This window comes from Phoxinus phoxinus (assembly GCF_949152265.1).
Source record: "Phoxinus phoxinus genome assembly, chromosome: 5".
Lineage (NCBI taxonomy): Eukaryota > Metazoa > Chordata > Actinopteri > Cypriniformes > Leuciscidae > Phoxinus > Phoxinus phoxinus.
Genome location: NC_136880.1, coordinates 19,879,634 through 19,898,432, shown reverse-complemented (window position 1 = coordinate 19,898,432; position 18,799 = coordinate 19,879,634). Strand labels below are relative to the sequence as shown.

Genomic DNA, 18,799 nt, shown 5'->3' with positions numbered 1-18,799 from the left:
GCGGCCGATACATCGGTGCATCTCGAATAGTTTTTCTCCAATTTTTTGTTCACAAAGACTCGTGTCATAATATTCACATAAAACAGCATTCACATACAAAAAAAGTGTTTTGGTGCAATTGTCAAGTTTAAAACCAGCTGTAAATACGGCCACAGGTGGCTGAGGTTTAAGTTCTTTTCCCTTCTCTCCTCCATCTTGATCTAGTGTACACTACAGCCTTTCTGTTGTCACTAGCTAATTGTTAGTAATTTCTGGCTAAACATGAAAAAGCATTCAGAGTAAATTCTTTACATTTTAGATTAAAAAAAAAAAAAAAAAAACGCACACACCGATGTCAATGTGGCATCTTAGTTTGACTTACTTCTCTTAAACCAGGATTGCTTAAAAGAATGAATCCCATCAGCACAGCGTCGGATAGACCAGCGTCAGAAGATAACTGGTTTGACCGTTGGGAGAAATGTTCTTTGTCTCCTCCAGCAGTCTCGTACATTTTAATAGCTTCTGCCATTCCCATCTCTTCCTCCTCTTATTGTTTGCCACTCCTTTGCTTCTTATCTCTTCAATTTCCTGCTTGTCATCCTGTAGATTTCACAGATGTTGTGCGATTTAGGAGGTCAGCGATCGGCGTTAGGTGTTCTCCCATTCAAAATTTCAATTTCTAAGACCAGTAACTGCCTCTCTCTTGTCGAACACTGACTGAGGCATGATGGGATGCAGCGCGGATGAAGCTACTTTATAATTTTCTCATGTTGCTCAGGCATCCATCCCCTATTCCTCACAGACTTTGATACCTCTTGCCTGTACAGCGAAGATGCAGTGTGCAGCCTCTCTTTGGTGCTGTGCTGCTCTGCTATTCTGATCATTAGGAGGAAAGCTGGGGGATGGGAGGTGAAAATGTGCAAACGCATGACTCTGCCAACATCACACACACACACACACACACACACACACACGCACACACCCAGCTTTCTTTCACCACACGACGTGAGAGCACCCTCCCTTCTGATTATTATTGTAATACTGGTATTTATAACTGTTTTTTTATTGCAACATTTATTCCTTTGTCTTGTTCGAACCGCATTGCTTCCAAGGAATGGCAAACCCTTTGAACTAAAAGCATAAGTATGGTCTCATTTGAAAGCAGACACTTGGCAGTTTATTGTAAAGTCACAATTAATTATCTTAATGGAAAAAAATAAGTTATAAATACCTTTTAAAGTTTTGTAAAAAAAAAAAAAAAAAAATTGTATTAAATAAATTTGAATTTGGCATTGTTTTAAACTAGAAACGCCATCTTATATTTTAAATCTGAAGATAAGTCTAAAACGGAGTTTGAAATATTTTTCAAGATCATGTCATGTGCTTTTTATTTTGAGAAGACTAAAATGCTAACTGATGTTTGTCATTTTCTAAGCATCCATCCAGTATATTGTCTTTATTGTTTTGTGGTGCAAACGGCACCATTCCCTTTCATAAATATAATCTATTATTAATATGAAATTTCCACATCAAATACTTCTGTAAAATATTTCCACGTCTAATGCTCAGTGTTCTAGTTTGTAGATGCCCCAAGCTAGGCATGTGCCGGTATTCATTTTTTATACTGCGATTAATTGATTGAGCTTTTATCACGGTATACGGTATGGGTTTGCGATATCACGGTTTTTGATCGTGGACGATTAAAATGTCTCCACGATCTGCTTTTGAAGAAATATCGTTATCAAAAACATAGATTGACCTAATCTGATACTATGTAACTGATTTTAAAAAGAAATGAACAGTTTCAAGAAGAAAAATGTATGTCTAACTCTGAAGACTAGTCTTACCGGTTTATGCAACCGTCCTAGGGAGTATCCAGCTAATCAAGTCCTGATTAGACTCCGATTAGATCCTGCAGATATATTAATCTATATTCGTTATTCAATAAGGGAAACAGACGCTGCATGCTACAGATACACAAACAATAAATAAAGCAGCGCATGCTTACCGGTTTGAATATCAAGCCTGCTAATCACTTTCTTTATTCCACTCTGCTCATGTTAATATTGAAATATTCGCCAAGGAACACTCAGGTAAGATGACGTAACATTAGAACAGCCTTCTATCTGTACCATTTTGACTACTTTGCTCATTGTTTTGCTATTCTCGTGCACTGACTCGTTCACTAAACTGAACAGCCAATCAGTTTCCTCTTCCACCAACGGCCCGACGCGAATCGGCCCAAAAAAACCAGACGCCGTCAGACTAGAGCCAACAGGTGCGGAGCACACCGAGAAAACTACGTCGGCCGACGCTCCAAAACGGTTCGACGTTGCCCAACGGCCGATCATCGGCTTGGTGTGTCCTGGGCTTAAATGCTTCAACCAAATGGTCTTCAGGAAATGAAATTAAGACAGCCTGGACTAATATTCAGTACAAGATAGAAAGCCCAAATTACCCTCTTTAACCTTGCTTAATTTTTTCTGCACTATGACAAGAAGAGCTGCATAAAGTGTGCATCTTTTGGGTCAAACTGCTAAACGGATTCTCAAGGACTCATTTAAATTAACCTGACTCCCCATTGCATTCATGTGCATTTTCTTTCTCTCTCTTTGTGTGTGTAGGAAGGAGCATCTGCTAGAAAGGCCCAAACACCAGCCATGCAGCCTGTTCCCAGACCAGGTATGGAAGAACTCCTTTAAGATTTAAGAAATAGTTTGCGTAATTTGATAGCTATAATATTGCGCTAGGACTGTAGCTATCGATTATTATAGTAATCGAGTATCCTACCGATTATTCCATCGATTAATCGAGTAATCGGATACAAAATTGTGGCAATAAAAATAGATCCAAGTCTTGAATCCAAATAGAACAACAGCCTTTAAAATGACTTAAAAATACAAATAGGTAACACTTTAAAATATGGTTAATTAGTTAACTACCTTAATAACATACTTACTAAGAATGAACAATACTTCTATAGCATTTATTAATCTTAGTTAATATTAATTTCAACATTTACTACATTATTAAAATCAAAGGTTGTATTTGTTAACATTTACTGTGAACTAACATGAAAAAAAATGAAACCAAAATGCAGTTACAAATGTATTGTTCATGTTGGTTAATACATTAACTAATGAACCTTATTGTAAAATGTTACCTACATATATATTAACAAGCAATAATGATTTGTTCAAATTAAGTATCAAAGTAATCATGGGTTTTATTGAACAACGCTGTTAAAATAGACCATGTTAAATAAATTATATAAACTAATATAAACATAACTTATGTATGTTTAGTTAGTTATGTATGTTTAAATATGTACTTTACGTATTAAAACAAATGCCTGCAGAGGACGCCAATGGCCTGGTAACAAGGCATGTTCAAATCATGGTTTAATATTGGCCAAACCAAATTTTATTCAAATGTCAACTTAATCTTTAATATTTGGTCACTTCTGTATGATAGAAATGCAAAAGCTCCTGTAATGTCTTCAACAAGAACATGTGCACGTCAAAACATGCAAACTCAGTGCAAAGGTTAAACTTTTATTTTGAAATCGCATACATTTCAGAAAGATATGTAGCACAAAATTTCACAATTTTCTTACACATCATTTAAGATGCACAATTGAAATGTTGAACCGGTTACTGTTTATCTCATGTTACAAATGTGCATAGTTGTAGCATGTGCATTTCACATTTTCTGTCTAGAATAAAAAAAATCCATGTTTTTTTCTTTACTTTAGTCTCTCAAGCAAGACCCCCTCCCAACCAAAAGAAAGGTACGTCTTTTATCAATGTGGATGAGGAAAAGAAATATGCTGTTTTGAACAAAGCATGTTTTTATAATTTAGTCTTTATCAAATAATGGGGTTTTACACCTTTATGTAGTCACAAAAAAAATTAAGACATGGTGACAGTTCTCAAGATTAAAAAAAGCTTATGAAAATTTTTATAGTCAATATACGTCTTTCTACCTTTGCTCTAAAATATTTAATTGATTTCTCATAGGATCTTTGCAGCTACAAAAAATTCAGTCAGATTTGTTTGTTTTTTCCAGGTTCTAGAACTCCCATTATCATCATCCCTGCTGCTACAACATCTTTAATCACAATGCTTAACGCCAAGGACCTCTTGCAGGATCTCAAGTAAGTGCTGATTAGATGCTTGATTCATAGGAAAGTTAAGTTGATCTACATTCAAAAGCTAAATTAAGGCTGTTAAATTAAAAGGTAGGGTAGGCAATTTCAGTGTGGCTAACAGTAGCAAGGCAGCTTTGAAAGCATGAGATCCCACCCTCCCTTCAGAGTGTCTCCAAAGCCACGCCTCCTTCAAAACATGAGCAGCAGAGTTTGCAAAGCGTCACAAGAGACCGCGTTAAATTGCCACATGTCTCCAAGCACATAACATTACAATAATAGTGAACATAAACAACTTGCAGAGCTCGCTTTTATACCACCTGTCGGCTGCATATTCATTTCAGCATTGATCATGTTGACATAAAAATGCATAAATCTGAGTCTAAAGACATGAACCTGTAAGCCGCGCTATGTTGGTCCAATGGGGGTTTCCAATAGCATTCCGTCTTTCCAGCATCTCAAAGTAATGTGGGTTAAATGCAATATCTATGCATCACTAAAAGTGAGCTAATGTTTGATTATTACTTTTAGACTGTTAAATGAACCAGGTCAAAATCAGTTTGAATAATCAAATGTAACAATTTATTAAATCAGGTATCAGGTCAATTGTATAATCAATTCAAAGATAATCAATATAAAACATGAATAAGAAGAAGAGATGCGAACCCAACCTGAATAAATACATGAGGCTGGAAGTCTCGGTCACTCCCAGCCATCACGGGCCAGTCTAGATACAGAAAGCGCCTCGATTCCTCTGCCGCATTCCATTAAATAGCCAAAACCTCTTTCACATGTTAACAATGGGAATTTACATTCAGAGTTAACACCTTTTAGGGTTAGGAGACCATTTGCCTAGAGACAACCTTCCTTTGTGTGCCAGTTTCTCTAAACTTCTCAAAACCTGATTTCTTTTTGTTTAACTTAGAGTGAGTGGTACAAGTGTCTCATTTCCAACTGAGACATTTAAAGTGATACTAAACATAATAATCATTCACATTAAAGCACATATATATTCTTGTGAGTCTTTAGGCGTGAGAGGGAGTGAGACTGCATGGGGGAGGTCAGATGTTAATTTCCAGCAAGGTCCTTTGTTTCATAGACCAGTCTATCTCTCCAACCAGTTTCTCCAGCCTTACAAACCGCTATAGGTAGAATGTCTCGGGTTGCCTTTACCCTTTTTTATGGTTATAAGCATTTAAATTCAGTGCATAATTCTCTGTTATAAATATCAAATAAAATCAAATAAAACAGTGCTGACGTGGAAACCAGGAGAAACATTGTGCCATGAATGAACAAGTTATAGGAGGCTTTTTAGTCCACAAATCACTGACATTCACCATGGATCTAATGTAGTAACACTGAAACCTGAGACACACACCTAGCCGACTTCAAAGAACTAGCAGCGACGAAAACCGACGGTGTTGTCGCCATGCGTTGGCTGCGTCTGCACCAAAAAGCTGCTCTTGAACACATAGCACAGACTACAGCCGACTGCAAACTGCGTGTAAGGAATTAACTCTATATCCGCAATCAATAGTCTATATTAGTCCTTCAAAAGGAGAAACCAAAACAAAGATGCATGAGATGAATGAAACATAAACAAAGTAGAGTTGTCAAAGTACTGACTTCGGTACCAAGTCAGTAATGAAATTTAAAAAATGTGACGATACCAGCATTTCACTCTAGCACTGAGTCGCGCTCAACATATGTCTGTGATTTGTTACAATGATCAACAGTGACATCTTTCTTAATTTTAAGCGGCTCATGTTATGAAAATATGCACGTTTTGGAATGCTCTGGTAGGATATCATAACATTAGCTAGGTCAGGCTTCTGTTTGTGGCATCTTGCTCTTTCATCACTTTCGCTTTAAAGGTAGGGTAGGTCAGAATTGTCTAAAAAAACTTTTATTCAAATTTGTTTAAACTGTCTTTATATACCAATACATAATTTAAATGCAAGTACTCTGAAATAGAGAGTATAAAAAACTGAGTGACTCTAGTGTATTTAATCTTCAACAAACACAGCTCATTAATTCCATTCACTCCCACCTAAAAACAGGTGCGCGACTGCGCACACGTGGGCAGAGCCAGTAATAGCGGCGGTAGTCATGGCGACGGAGTGTGACAGTCGCGCAAGCCAATCACTTGTTTCGTCCCGGTAGGAATTAATGAGCTGTGTTTTTTGAAGATTAAATACACTATAGTCACTCAATTTTTATACTCTTTTTCAAAGTACTTACATTTTAATAATGTATTGGTATATAAAGACAGTTTAAGCCAATTTGAAAAAAAGCTCTTTAGACAATTCTTACCTACCCTACCTTTAATTATCACGCACTAAGAACTCGTTCACTAAACCATGCTATTGAATGTTTTAACATTCATGTAGTTTGTTACTGTTTTTTGATAAAAGTTAATTTGATCTGAATCTTAACTTAAGCTCTGTGCTTTACCAATAAATAAACATGCAATATTATTAGGTATTGCACTTAAAAATGCAAAACAATAGTCATTGTATGATTAAATTAGTTTTATGATTAAAAATTCCTCCGACCATCTGTAGAATTAAGTGGCACTGGTGCTACTGCTCTCTAATGTTTGTCTTGTGCCCTGACGCAATTGTGTGCTAGACAATGTGCAATTAACAAATGTTCGTACAATTAACATTTGTTCAGAACTCTGGTTGCAAATGTAAATTGGTCAAATATATTTTATATCACTGTTGGAATGGTTTTACTTGACAGATTTCTCACATCAGAGGATAAGAAGAAGCAGGGCATCCAGAGGGACAACGAGGTTCTTCTGCAGAGGCGTAAAGATCAAGTTCAGCCAGGCGGTGCCACGCTCAGCGTCACTGTGCCCTACAGAGTGATCGACCAGCCGCTCAAACTGGCCCCACAGGACTGGTGAGCCTGCCTTTCACATTATCTAGAAGCAGAGCCTATAATTTTACAGGCGCTCCATGTGCTACAAAAACAGGATGTACCGGTTTACTTTTGGCAATGGTTGATAATAGTCGTTTCTGCCAGTGTTGGGGCATGGTTGATAATAGAGCCGTTCCTACCAGTGTAGGGGTGGACGATATGGCAAAAATATCATATCACGTTTTTTTTTTTTTTTTTTTTTTTTTCAGGAAATTCACGATTTTATCACGATTCTCTTTCATGTTGGTTTTACTATTTTGCAAGTGACTGAGCATTACAGCCAAACTCATTTCCCTATATTAAAAACAAAGCCTTACAAGGTAACAAAATATAAAATAAAAAAAGAATGGCAGACAATTAGGCCAAAGTGGAGCAAATAAAAATAGGCTACACAGCATAATATGAAAATTAAATAAACAGTGCTTTATTTTTTCAGCTACAGTAGGTGTATTTAACAATGGCATTCAAAAAGAAATTAAATGAACAAATATAAAAATAAAACGCTACGTAGACACTGTATAAATGTATACTTTTAAAGCTACTTGATTTACGTGATCTTTCTCTTTGTGTTTTGTTGTTTTATTAAGGATTAGTTTCCCCCAAAATCAAAATTGTCATTCTCTCAAGTTGTTTTAAACCGGAGTAAGTTTAATTCTTCTGTTGAAAATAAAAGTTATGTTGAAGAATGTGGGTAACCAAACAGTTTCTGGTCCCCAGTGACTTCTATAGTATATGTTTTCCTATGGAAGTCAATGGGGACCATTCATACAACTCGTTGGATAGCCACATTCTTCAAAATATATTCTTTCTTTTTCTTTTTCTTTTTAGCACAAGAAAGAAATGAATACAGGTTTGGAACAACATTAGAGTGTAAATAATGACAGAATTTTCATTTTTGGGTGAACTATCCTTTTAAAGACAAGCGGCAGCATGTTTACTATTGGGGTACTGTCACTTTAAGACCGACGCAGTTTTTCAACGACTCTGGGCGCATCTAATGGACACGCTTTTTCTCTCAAATGTGTGCTTTCCCTTGAGACATTACCAAATGTGTTTATGTAAACCTTGTATGTATTTGACAGTATGAGCGTATAAGACTTGAAAGATAACTTAGTCCAGTAATCAGGCGCTGTTTGACGTTTTAGTGTGTGTGCTTTGGGTGTAAGCGCTCAGAAAAGAGCATGTTAGTAAGAACACTGCAACAGCACGCGAACGAAATGTTTAACTGGCAAAGCTTTACTGCACAGGAAAATAATGAACTTTCACGAACTGCAGTGTCCCGCGAGTGTAACTCTACCACTGCATTAACATGTGATGTGTGAATGTACGTTGCGTTGTACAGTAGGCTATGTTGAGACGGAGGCGCCAAAACTGAACTGAACTGATAGAATGCACTGCAGCACGATACTACGATATTTCTTTAAAATTTCTTCATTTTAATCATCCACGGTCAAAGAGCGATATCGCACACCCCTAGTTGGGTGTTTACTTTTCCCTCGGAAAAGTAATTAAATTACAGAGAAATTAACTAGAACTATATAAAACAATAGTGGGTTTAACATCAACATGTATTGTCTGATGTTAAAAAGTATGTTTATGTAACCTTCTCCCTTTAAATTGTTTGTCTATCCTTGTATTATTCCGCTGGTTGAGGTTAATATGGGATTTAGAAAGTAATTAGGAATAAGTAATTAAATAATTTTTAGAGAGAGTACCGGTAATTAGTACAGTAATCTAATTACACTGTTGTAGAGGAAATTAGTAACTACCGGTAGTAATTACTCTTTTTAGAGTAACTTACCCAACTCTGGTTCCTACACATGAGTACGGATGCACCAAAACATTTTTTTTTTTTTGCTGATGCACAAGTTTTCATTTAGCCAAAAAAAGATTATTTTATAATCAAAGTTTAATTTAATACACTCAATATACACGCTAAAAATTTTGTTCATTCGTCAATTGAAAAATTTAAGAATTGATTTGAGACTTGTTGTTTGTTCACAGGGATCGTGTAGTGGCTGTCTTCGTCCAGGGTCCTGCCTGGCAGTTTAAGGGCTGGCCATGGCTGCTGCCTGATGGATCTCCTGTGGATATATTTGCCAAAAGTGAGATTGGTCTGGGGAAACGCAACATGTTATTTACAATGAGGGTTACTTGAATTTCCCACACATGGACGCAAGGATTGGAAAGTCTGTGAAAACAAACATAGGTCCTTGAAATTGCTTGAATTAAACAATAACTAAATTTGGTTAGAGTAGCATGGTGCTATTACAAAACGACAGGGAGATAATGTAAACTAAAAGCTTAATTAGTTAGTTAATTTTAGTAGACAGTGTATGACTTAAAGGGGTGGTTCAGGATTTTGGACATAGGACCTCATTTTCAAGTTAGCCTAGTTGTTATTCATCAGTTATTCTCTCAACAGACATTTACATCGACAGTCTGGCGTTATCATTTATTTGATTTGTGTACTGTGGCGTGGGTAAAACTGATTTTAACGGCAGGCTAGCACATATCGTTGACTCGCGCTAGCCTAGCACCGGCGAACTATGCAACTGGAAGGACTGGATGAAATTTTTTGAAAACTGTCTCCACTGATGAATAACAACTAGGCTAACTTGAAAATGAGGTCCTATGTCCAAAATCCTGAACTATTACTGCAGTCATGATAGACACAGGTACAGTAGCTCTTTGACACTGTCCAGATTAACAGTAACAAATCAACCTTTATTGTCTATTGTGCTTGATATAAAATAAAAGGTGCTTTAGAAAGTCCTTGAAACTGGTGTTCATGACAGAGCGAACCCTGTACAAAATTGGTACCTAGAAAGAGTGTTTTATGTCATGCTGTTGTTTTAGTCCGAGCCTTTCACCTGAAGTACGATGAGGCACGGACGGACCCAAACGTACAGAAGTGGGACGTGACCGTGCTGGAGCTGAGCCACCACAAACGACACTTGGACCGGCCCGTCTTCCTCCGCTTTTGGGAAACACTGGACAGGTCAGGATTGCAACTCTGTCCATCAATTGATGTCCTTTCACCAACATTTAGCATAGCACACACTGGAGAGGAATGGCTTCTGACTAGGGATGGGAATTGAAAACCAGTTCCACTCGAGAACCGGTTCTCCGTTTTATGAACCATTGATTTTGTGTGCCCTGGACGTTAACGATTCCTCTCTTATCGATGCTCCGAGTCCCAGCTATAGTACCGTATTTTCCGGACTATAAGTCGATCCGGAGTATAAGTCGCATCAGTCAAAAACTGCGTCATGAAGAGGAAAAAAACATATATAAGTCGCACTGGACTACAAGTCGCATTTATTTAGAAATTTCACAAAATCCAATACCAAGAACAGACATTTTATCTGGAAAGGCAAGTTATTCAGCTCCACAATAGCACACAGAACAACAGGCTGAATAGGTGTCCGGCATGTTAACTTAACACAGGGTTTCCCACAGCACTTTGGAACTAAGCAACACACGCCTGCTGCCTTAACTACGTCGTCAACAAAATGTATATGAGCGATATCCGCTGCGTTACTCTGTCCTGTTTAGAGCTTAGATTCTCTGCCGAGCCGATATTTCCCGCCGCTATACTCGGGCCGGGCCCGTGATCTAGAGACCTGCGGCGCGGGACTAGATTTGATGGCCGAGCGCGGGCGGTAGCCTAATGCACTCACTATGTGTGTGCGGGCTGTGGGAGAATAAAACGATTTAATATAAATATCTATGAATAAAACATAAAAACGAATAAATGGTTATTCATCTGTTGCAGAAAAGCAACAAGAACAACTAAAACAAAATAGAAACTATTTACAGGCCAGAGTTTCTATTTGTAACATGTTTGCAGCATTGAGCGATGTCCTTCCTTCCTTCGGCGGTCACTCGAAACGAGTATGACTGTCCTCTCTGTTAGGTTGTCTTATTTCTTATTTGTGGATCCTCAGGTGGCTGTAAAGACCGATCCGTGATCCACAGATTCTGCTGCAATGTGGGCATTGAAAGGTTGAAGCGGTGTGTGGTGGTGGAGCCTGTCTCTGTTTGTCCTTGCGGTGTTGCCGCTTTGCCTCTGCGGCACGGCGGAGTTCTATTTCATGGTGTGCTGCACCTTCCTGCACAGCTTTTTTCCAGTAAGTCCCTGTTCAATGCTAGATTCTCCCAGTCGCCGGACGCGATGTTAAACTTTTTCAGGCTGGTCTTAATATTGTCCTTGAAGCGTTTCTTTGGCCCACCAGGGGCTCGCTGTCCTTCTTTTAGCTGGGAGTAGAAGATCTGTTTTGGGAGACGGTTGTTGGGCATGCGGATGACATGACCTGTCCATCGGAGTTGGTACTGCATTATGAGGGTAGTGATGCTGGGCATATTTGTTTCCTCTAGAATGCTGGAATTTGTGCGTCTGTCTTCCCAGTTGATCCTCAAGATTTTTAGTAAGGCTCTTTGATGGAATAGTTCCAGGGCTCTTAGGTGTCTGCTGTAGGTGGTCCAGGATTCCGCTCCATACAACAGAGTTGGGAGAATCACAGCTCTATAGACCAGGAGCCTGGTTTGAGCCCTCAGGTCTCGGTCATCAAAGACTCTTGTCCTGAGTTTGGCATAGGCTCCGCTGGCACAGCTCAGGCGATGGTTAACCTCAGAGTCTATATCAGCTTTGGACGAGAGAATGCTGCCAAGGTAGGGGAAGTGTTCCACGCTTTCCAGAGTGGTATTATCCACTTTGATGATGGGCTGGAGTGATGGCTGGTTGGGTGGTGGTTGATACAAAACCTGCGTTTTCTTGATGTTCAAGGCCAAACCCAGGGCTCTGTAGGCCTTGGCAAAGGCATTTAGAATACCCTGGAGGTCTTCAGGGGAGAGTGCTACAATGGCGTTATCATCGGCATATTGCAGCTCCATAATGGTGGTATTTCTGACTTTGCTCTTGGCTTTTAACCTGTTAAGGTTGAATTGCCTGCCGTCAGTCCTGTAAAGGATTGTAATCCCCTGTGGTAACTCTTGACCAGTAAGGTGAAGTATGGCTGCAATGAAGATGGAAAATAGGGTGGGAGCAATGATACAACCCTGTTTGACCCCAGTTTCTACAATAAAGGGCTCAGATTCAAAGCCACTGTTGAGCACTGTGGCTGACATGCCGTCATGCAGTAGCCTCAGTACACGGATGTATTTATCATGACATCCATACTTTGATAGTATGCTCTGCTTTGATAGTATTGAGCGATGTAGCCAATCACAGACATGTGTGTTGATTTCGTGAACTCACAACTGTCCCTTTTGTACTTTTATCGGACACCATAGCACGGCTCGCCTGAGCCCTGGTCACACGCGCGCATTTTTTCTCTTCGGAGGCAGGCGAGTATAGTATAAACGAGGCTTCACCGTCTTCAAACTAAGCACTGTATTTCTCTCTCTCCCTCGCACATATTAATCAAAATAAATCGACACGATGGTAAAAGCGTCAAAAGACCAAAGTTTCATGTGGAGCATTCTGAGATTTTTTTTTTTTTTTTTTCTGAATTAGCGCTAGGTGCTAAAATACATTGCCTTATCTTCTCTAAAAAGCATTCCACACATTCAGCTGACATAAGCCACACTTTAAATAAACAAAAAAACCTATCCAGTGATGAAACGTTTTCTGTGTTGACACAAATCTTGTGGGATGTCCTAACTGCCGGGATAATCACACAACGCGTACACGTCTGATAATGACACGTCCAATTCGCAAACCAATGATTCATTTGAACCGATTCATTTTAATGAATGGTTAAAACAACTGATCTTTCCAACACTGAACTCACGAGACGTCTGAATCGGTGTATAACTAATCGGTACCACTTTACAATAAGGTTCCATTTATTACATAAATTACATAAAAAGTACAGTTTGCTTACTCGTGTGTAAGCTTTAAAACAAATAAAACTTTTCTTTTCTTTTTTTGCCGAAAAAGCATGAGAATACTTTTTTCCACACAGTGCTATCAGGAATCGATGAGAGAATCGTCATTGATATTGATAAAATCTTATCAATTCCCATCCCTAATTCTGACAGTGTGCTGTTGTCACGCATGCACTACCAACATGTGTCAAAAATTGTATGTTACATGCGCTCATGGGCAAAAAAATGAGCCAAGACAAAAATGCATGATGTATTAAAACCATTTTAAATGTATGCCCTGCGATTTTTTTTTATTTTTTTTTTTTTTTTTTTTTTTTTTTTTTTTATTATATTTGATTTCTATGATTATTTCCATGCGTGTATGCTGCGTGCGTCTCCATTCACAGTAAATGCTGCTTCACACAAACTGTTATCATTTACACGCCTGAAGTGTCTCAAACTCATCTGTAAACATCTGTAAAAGCAATGGGAGCCATTTCATCAGATTTGTAAGGTAAATATTTTATAAACCCACACACACTTGTGTGTTGCATTATTACTGTCGGATCCAGTGTAGTTAGCACTGCATCGTATTTTATTTTCAGTCTCTCTGAAAAGCCTGCATCGGTGTCTTGGTTAAAAAAAAGAGAAAGAATTGGCAGTAAAATGAAGCAAGTAGTGCTGTAGCGGCGCGTCGACGTTCGACATGAAAATTACGGAAAATTAATTTTTCGTCGACACTTATTTATTTTTTGCACCGTTCCCGGAGGTATAGCTCGCCACACACACGTGGGAGACCGAAACATTGCAGAATGGAGGACGAAACAGCAACCTCTTCACAGAATTCCCAATAGTGTTGTAAAAGTACCGGTCGGTAACGTTACTGAAAATGTGACGGTCCCAGCATTTCTGTAGTACCGGGTATATTCGGTACCCACTAATAGGCGCTGCTTTCTGCCTCTTCCGTGTTTATCTAAGCGCGGGGCTCCAGACAAACTTTTTTACTCTGATCACTGTAGCCGATATATACCACGATATAGCGTCCGTGTATATTAAACTGCAAAAAGACTATTTAAATATTAACCCTGCATGTTCTGCTTGTCTCTGTGTGAATGGATGGCGCAGACGCGCTGTTTCATTTACCTCAGGCTCACACACACACACACACACACACACACACACACACACACACTGAAGAACGAGTGTGATTCTCCAGAATTAATCTCCAGAGCCACTCTGAGAGTCACTTCATGAGCATTTTACCGTTTTGAGAAAAACTATCGTCATATCATACACACACAGAAACTCAAGGTCTTCACGGCAACCCGTCAAAATAAAAGTTCGGTTTAACTTTGAAAAAATTTACAGAAGTAATGATATTAGTCTACTGTACAATAGATTTAGCTACATCTCCATGTATTAAAAATACTACTACTACTAATAATAATGTGTGCATAAAAAGGTTTCTTATTTTTAAGCAATATTTCTCAATATTTGCATTTTACAGCATGTAGCCTTCAATGTATTATTTACTTATGATTACTGTCATAAATAATAAAGTAATTGAATTGAATGTTTTTTTTCTTTCAAATAGTTAAATAAAATAGAAAAACAGTTCCAACAGATTTTGAACTAATGTGAACGGTAGCTACTAACCTAGCACAAACAAACTGCACAGAGCTAAGATTCCTTGGTTAGTCCAGCACCAGCAAAGGTCACAGCTGCTAGATCTAGCTAACGGTAGCAAGCAGATTGCAGTAGCTTTTAACGTTACGTTAGCTAACTCAAGTCACGACTTAACGTTAGTTAGCATTAACTCATGCTGTGGTCGTTTACGAGTCAAATACATAACGTTAGACTAACGTTAGCCAGCTTATAGTATCATGATTCAGTACGCTAGTTCGCCAATGTCAATTAACGGAGCCAAGCAATGTCCAGGCTAGGGTTTTTATTAATCGAGCAACAGAAAAATAATTGTTATATTAGTCGTTAGATTAGTCGACTAATCGATAAAATAATCGCCCAACTAATCGTTTTATTAATAATCGTTTACCCCAGCCCTAGAAGCAAGCATACAAACGAACTGACATGATCTGACTGGAACTTTGTTAAAAATAGTTAATTCATGCTTGTGTACTGTTATGATCAAGGAAGGCAATGCAAAGAAGAATGCAAAGAATTTTTTAGAGTCTTGTAATCACTCTATTACCGGTAATCAGAGGATCTCTATTGTGTTGTTGGAGTTAATCTGTCACCTGTTGGTGTGCGGTACGTGTTGTGTGCTTTCATCATATCTTCATATCTTGTGTTTGCATCGCGCAACTGATCCTCTGCATACCACAAACAACATATATATATATATATATATATATATATATTATAATTTTTATTTTATTTTACATTTCAACATTTATTCATTTTTTATTTATTTTTTGTTCAAGAAAAGTAAATGTTTTTACCACTTGCTGATGTTAAAATGACAAACATTAAATGAAAACGGTAACACTTTATGGTAAGGTTCATTAGTTAACATGAACTAAAAATGAACAATACTTCTACAGCATTTATTAATCTTAGTTACTAGTTTTAACCTTTACTAATACATTAATGTTAACAAATTCAACCTTTGATTTTAATAGTTAACCCACTGTGAACTAACATAATAAAAATACAGCCGTTCATTGTTTGTTCAACTAACATAAACAAAGATTAATAAATACTGTAACGCATGTATTGCTAATTATTATTTCATGTTAATTAATACATTATAATAAGGTTCATTAGTTAAAGTGTTACCATTAAAACTTAGTTGACAAAAACAGCTGACTCGTTTTTTTTCTTTAGCATTTAAATCTTTATCTAAAAAGTCCCGCAGAACGTACAGAACTTTGTTTCTCCACTTCAGCAACGTAGTTCTCGGACCAGCAGCCGGTCACGTGATTAACACTTTCTGTGGAGATGCAAGGCCCGTGCACACACACAGGCTAATATAACAAACTGTACAGTGTATTTATCAATAAAAAAATATTAAAATTTCGCCGGCATCAGTTATTTTTGCTACTCATGGTTGTGATAATGAGAACTGTTTGATTTCAGTTCAACAGTTTGATGAATGTGTTTTAGATAATCTGGCTAATTTAATGCTTGAGAAATGAAACTTCATATTGTCCAGCTCCAATAATAATTTCAGTAGAGTTCCATAGCTAATTATCCCTTTATTTTCCCCACAGATACATGGTCAAACACAAGGCCCATCTGAGGTTCTGAGACTGCTGTCCGCTCTCGAGATCTTCCCTCCCTCCAGAGACCGGATGGACTACTAGACCCCCGTTCCTCTCAGCCCTCCTGAAAGCACTTTGGATGTCCATCTGCTTCACCTTCTGCTGGCACCAGTTTGATTTCTAGTCTCCTCCTCCAGCTGGAGATGAACGGGTCAGGGTGAGCAAGAGGAAATGTGGATGTTTGGGTTGGTCCTTGTCATGTTTTCTCAGTAGATTTGTATTTTTCAATTGTAAAGCAGTTGGTTATCAAGGCAGATTCAAAAGGAGATATTGATGCTTTTTTTTTCTCTCTCTTTTTTTTGTAAAAACATGAGCTGGATAATGGAGAACCATTAAAAATGGTGACTCGCTGATATGAATAAAATGACTGCTACGTCTAAAAGTAATCTCTTGTAATAATCGATTCACTTTGTTCCTTTCTTTTTTTTGTCCTTTTTCTGCCTTCTGTTCTATGAAGCGTAGAGTAGTGCATTGAAGTTCACTGCACAAATGCAAATGGTAAATTTAAGTCAGACTAGAAGGCCTAGTGGTTTAGGGTGAGATGCCCTTGTTCAAAACCAACAAGGCCACAAATATTCAAAATATAATTATAAAAAACAAAAAAAAACAGGATGCTAGTTATATAAAATCTGTACTTCAGATTGTTCATGGTCAATATGCTCTAATTCTGCAGTATATTGGAAAATTTGGGAAAGTTGTCCCCTGAAACCCAAGTACTGCTTGCGTCTAATTGCTCTTTTTGAAATGGAAAATTCAGTTGCTTCCATAAGGCAAAGTCAGTTCTCTACAAGGGTACACTTTTTCTTTTCTTTTTCTTTTTGATGGTTTGTTTTGTATAAATGCATTTAAAAGTAATGTTTGTTTTTAAACATTTCTGTTGAATGTGGATTATTGTTAAATAATATTAAAAAGTAAAAACAAGTGGTGATGCATGTCTTTCCTCTGTTTCATTAGAGCCTGTAATAAGTTTGCAAGCTGCAAGGCTTACACTCTCTCTCTCTACACTGGATGCGACATCACCAACAGTAAAACTATTTCTGACTTCTACTACAGGGCCGTTGAATGCTTGAATCTGATTGGTTGACAAACGTTCTAAGGTGTGCAAGCATTTTCAGGGAAACGCACGGCTAAAGTAGTTCCGGAAAAACATGCAGCCCCATGCGCTTGATCAACAGTTTTCGATGGAAAGTGCAGTTTAATTTTAATAAAGTATATAGTCCGATCTATAATCAATGTAAAATTAAACAGAATATATAAATAAGTTGATGGTCCTGCTGCACGGGTTTTCGTAATTATTGCAGATAATATAACAAATAAATAATTATTGATAAGCCTAAACTTGTTAAAAGGGCTTTGTTTCATTTATTAGGCTAGTCTACTGTCAATAGAAAAACTTCTATATTTTACGCACTTGCGCAGCGCTACTTCTGACAACAGTAGAAATGGATTTGGAACTTTTGCGTTTGAAGCTCGACAACGGTCATGCCAGATGTAGATGTGGTGTTTTAATATACTTCCAAACAATACTTATTACTAGTCATACATTTCGATTTTCATTTTAGAAGTACAGAAGGTAGTTTGTTCTCAAAGTGAGGTCACAGTTACTGTTGATCATGAAAAAAAATAAGCAGTAAAGTCAGAACTGGGGTTTTAACTCCCAATTGGAAGAAATAAAGTCAGAATTGTGAGATCTAAAATCTGTTGCAAGAAAAAAAATCAGAATCGTGATATAAAAATGTCATTTTTCATTCCGTGGTGGAAACAAGCTTCCACACCTACATTTTTAAACTGCCCCATGGTGATTTGCCATACGTCACTAAAATATTGAGAAACGCATTTCATTTATACTTTTGTAGTTTCTCATTTTAATATAGCCTTTTGCATCTAATCATCTGTGACTAGGACTTTTGTTGTGCAAACATCATTCAATAATGATGCTATTGGCATGGATCCAGTTTTGCAAACGTGGTTCTACATGGCCAGATGTGAGCACCCTCTTATTAACCAGTTTAGTTAGTTCAGCTGCTGGCAGTTGCATTAATTCAAGTGTTCGTTCAAGCGTTCAAGTTGAGTGTGCACTGTGGAATCCCATTATGCTCTATTGTATTTTGACACATGGTTCGTCATGTAAACAACTTTAATATTGCACACAGTCTATGGGAGTAGTCTTTCAGTCATGATGATTGACAAAAATGATTATCACAATTATGAGATCAATTTAGATGTCAATTTCAATTTATGGAAATTATAGAACTTAAGTCGACGACGTTTCAATGATTCTTTTGAATTGGTATCTAAAAAAAAAAAACGAAATTCTTATGGCAGAAATGGGTTCCCACAGTACATTTCGCAATGTTCCAAAGGTTTGTTTACTACAAATTACATATGATGGACACTTTACTATCCCATGAGGCCACGGGAGAGGATTTGCCAATGGCAGTTAAAGGATTAGTTCACTTTTAAAATGAAAATTGTCATCATATACTCACCCTTAAGTTGTTTCAAACCTGTATGAATTTCTTTCCTCTGCTGAACACAAAGGAAGATTAAATATCTTCCTTTGTGTTCAGCAGAGGAAAGAAATTCAAGTCAGTAA

The 18,799-nt window shown here is 37.6% G+C and overlaps 1 protein-coding gene across 1 annotated transcript in view; it reads left to right on the top strand.

Annotated features, from left to right (window-relative positions):
* The window catches only part of cdc73 (cell division cycle 73, Paf1/RNA polymerase II complex component, homolog), a 42,411-nt gene extending 25,287 nt beyond the window's left edge, over positions 1–17,124 (top strand). Inside the window, exons 11-17 of the mRNA XM_079614237.1 lie at positions 2,604–2,661; positions 3,734–3,769; positions 4,048–4,135; positions 6,872–7,033; positions 9,056–9,156; positions 9,911–10,052; positions 16,153–17,124. Coding sequence (XP_079470363.1) covers positions 2,604–2,661; positions 3,734–3,769; positions 4,048–4,135; positions 6,872–7,033; positions 9,056–9,156; positions 9,911–10,052; positions 16,153–16,189 — 624 coding nt within the window. The 3' untranslated portion in view covers positions 16,190–17,124. The remainder of the gene's footprint in view (positions 1–2,603; positions 2,662–3,733; positions 3,770–4,047; positions 4,136–6,871; positions 7,034–9,055; positions 9,157–9,910; positions 10,053–16,152) is intronic.
* Positions 17,125–18,799: the final 1,675 nt, after the last annotated feature.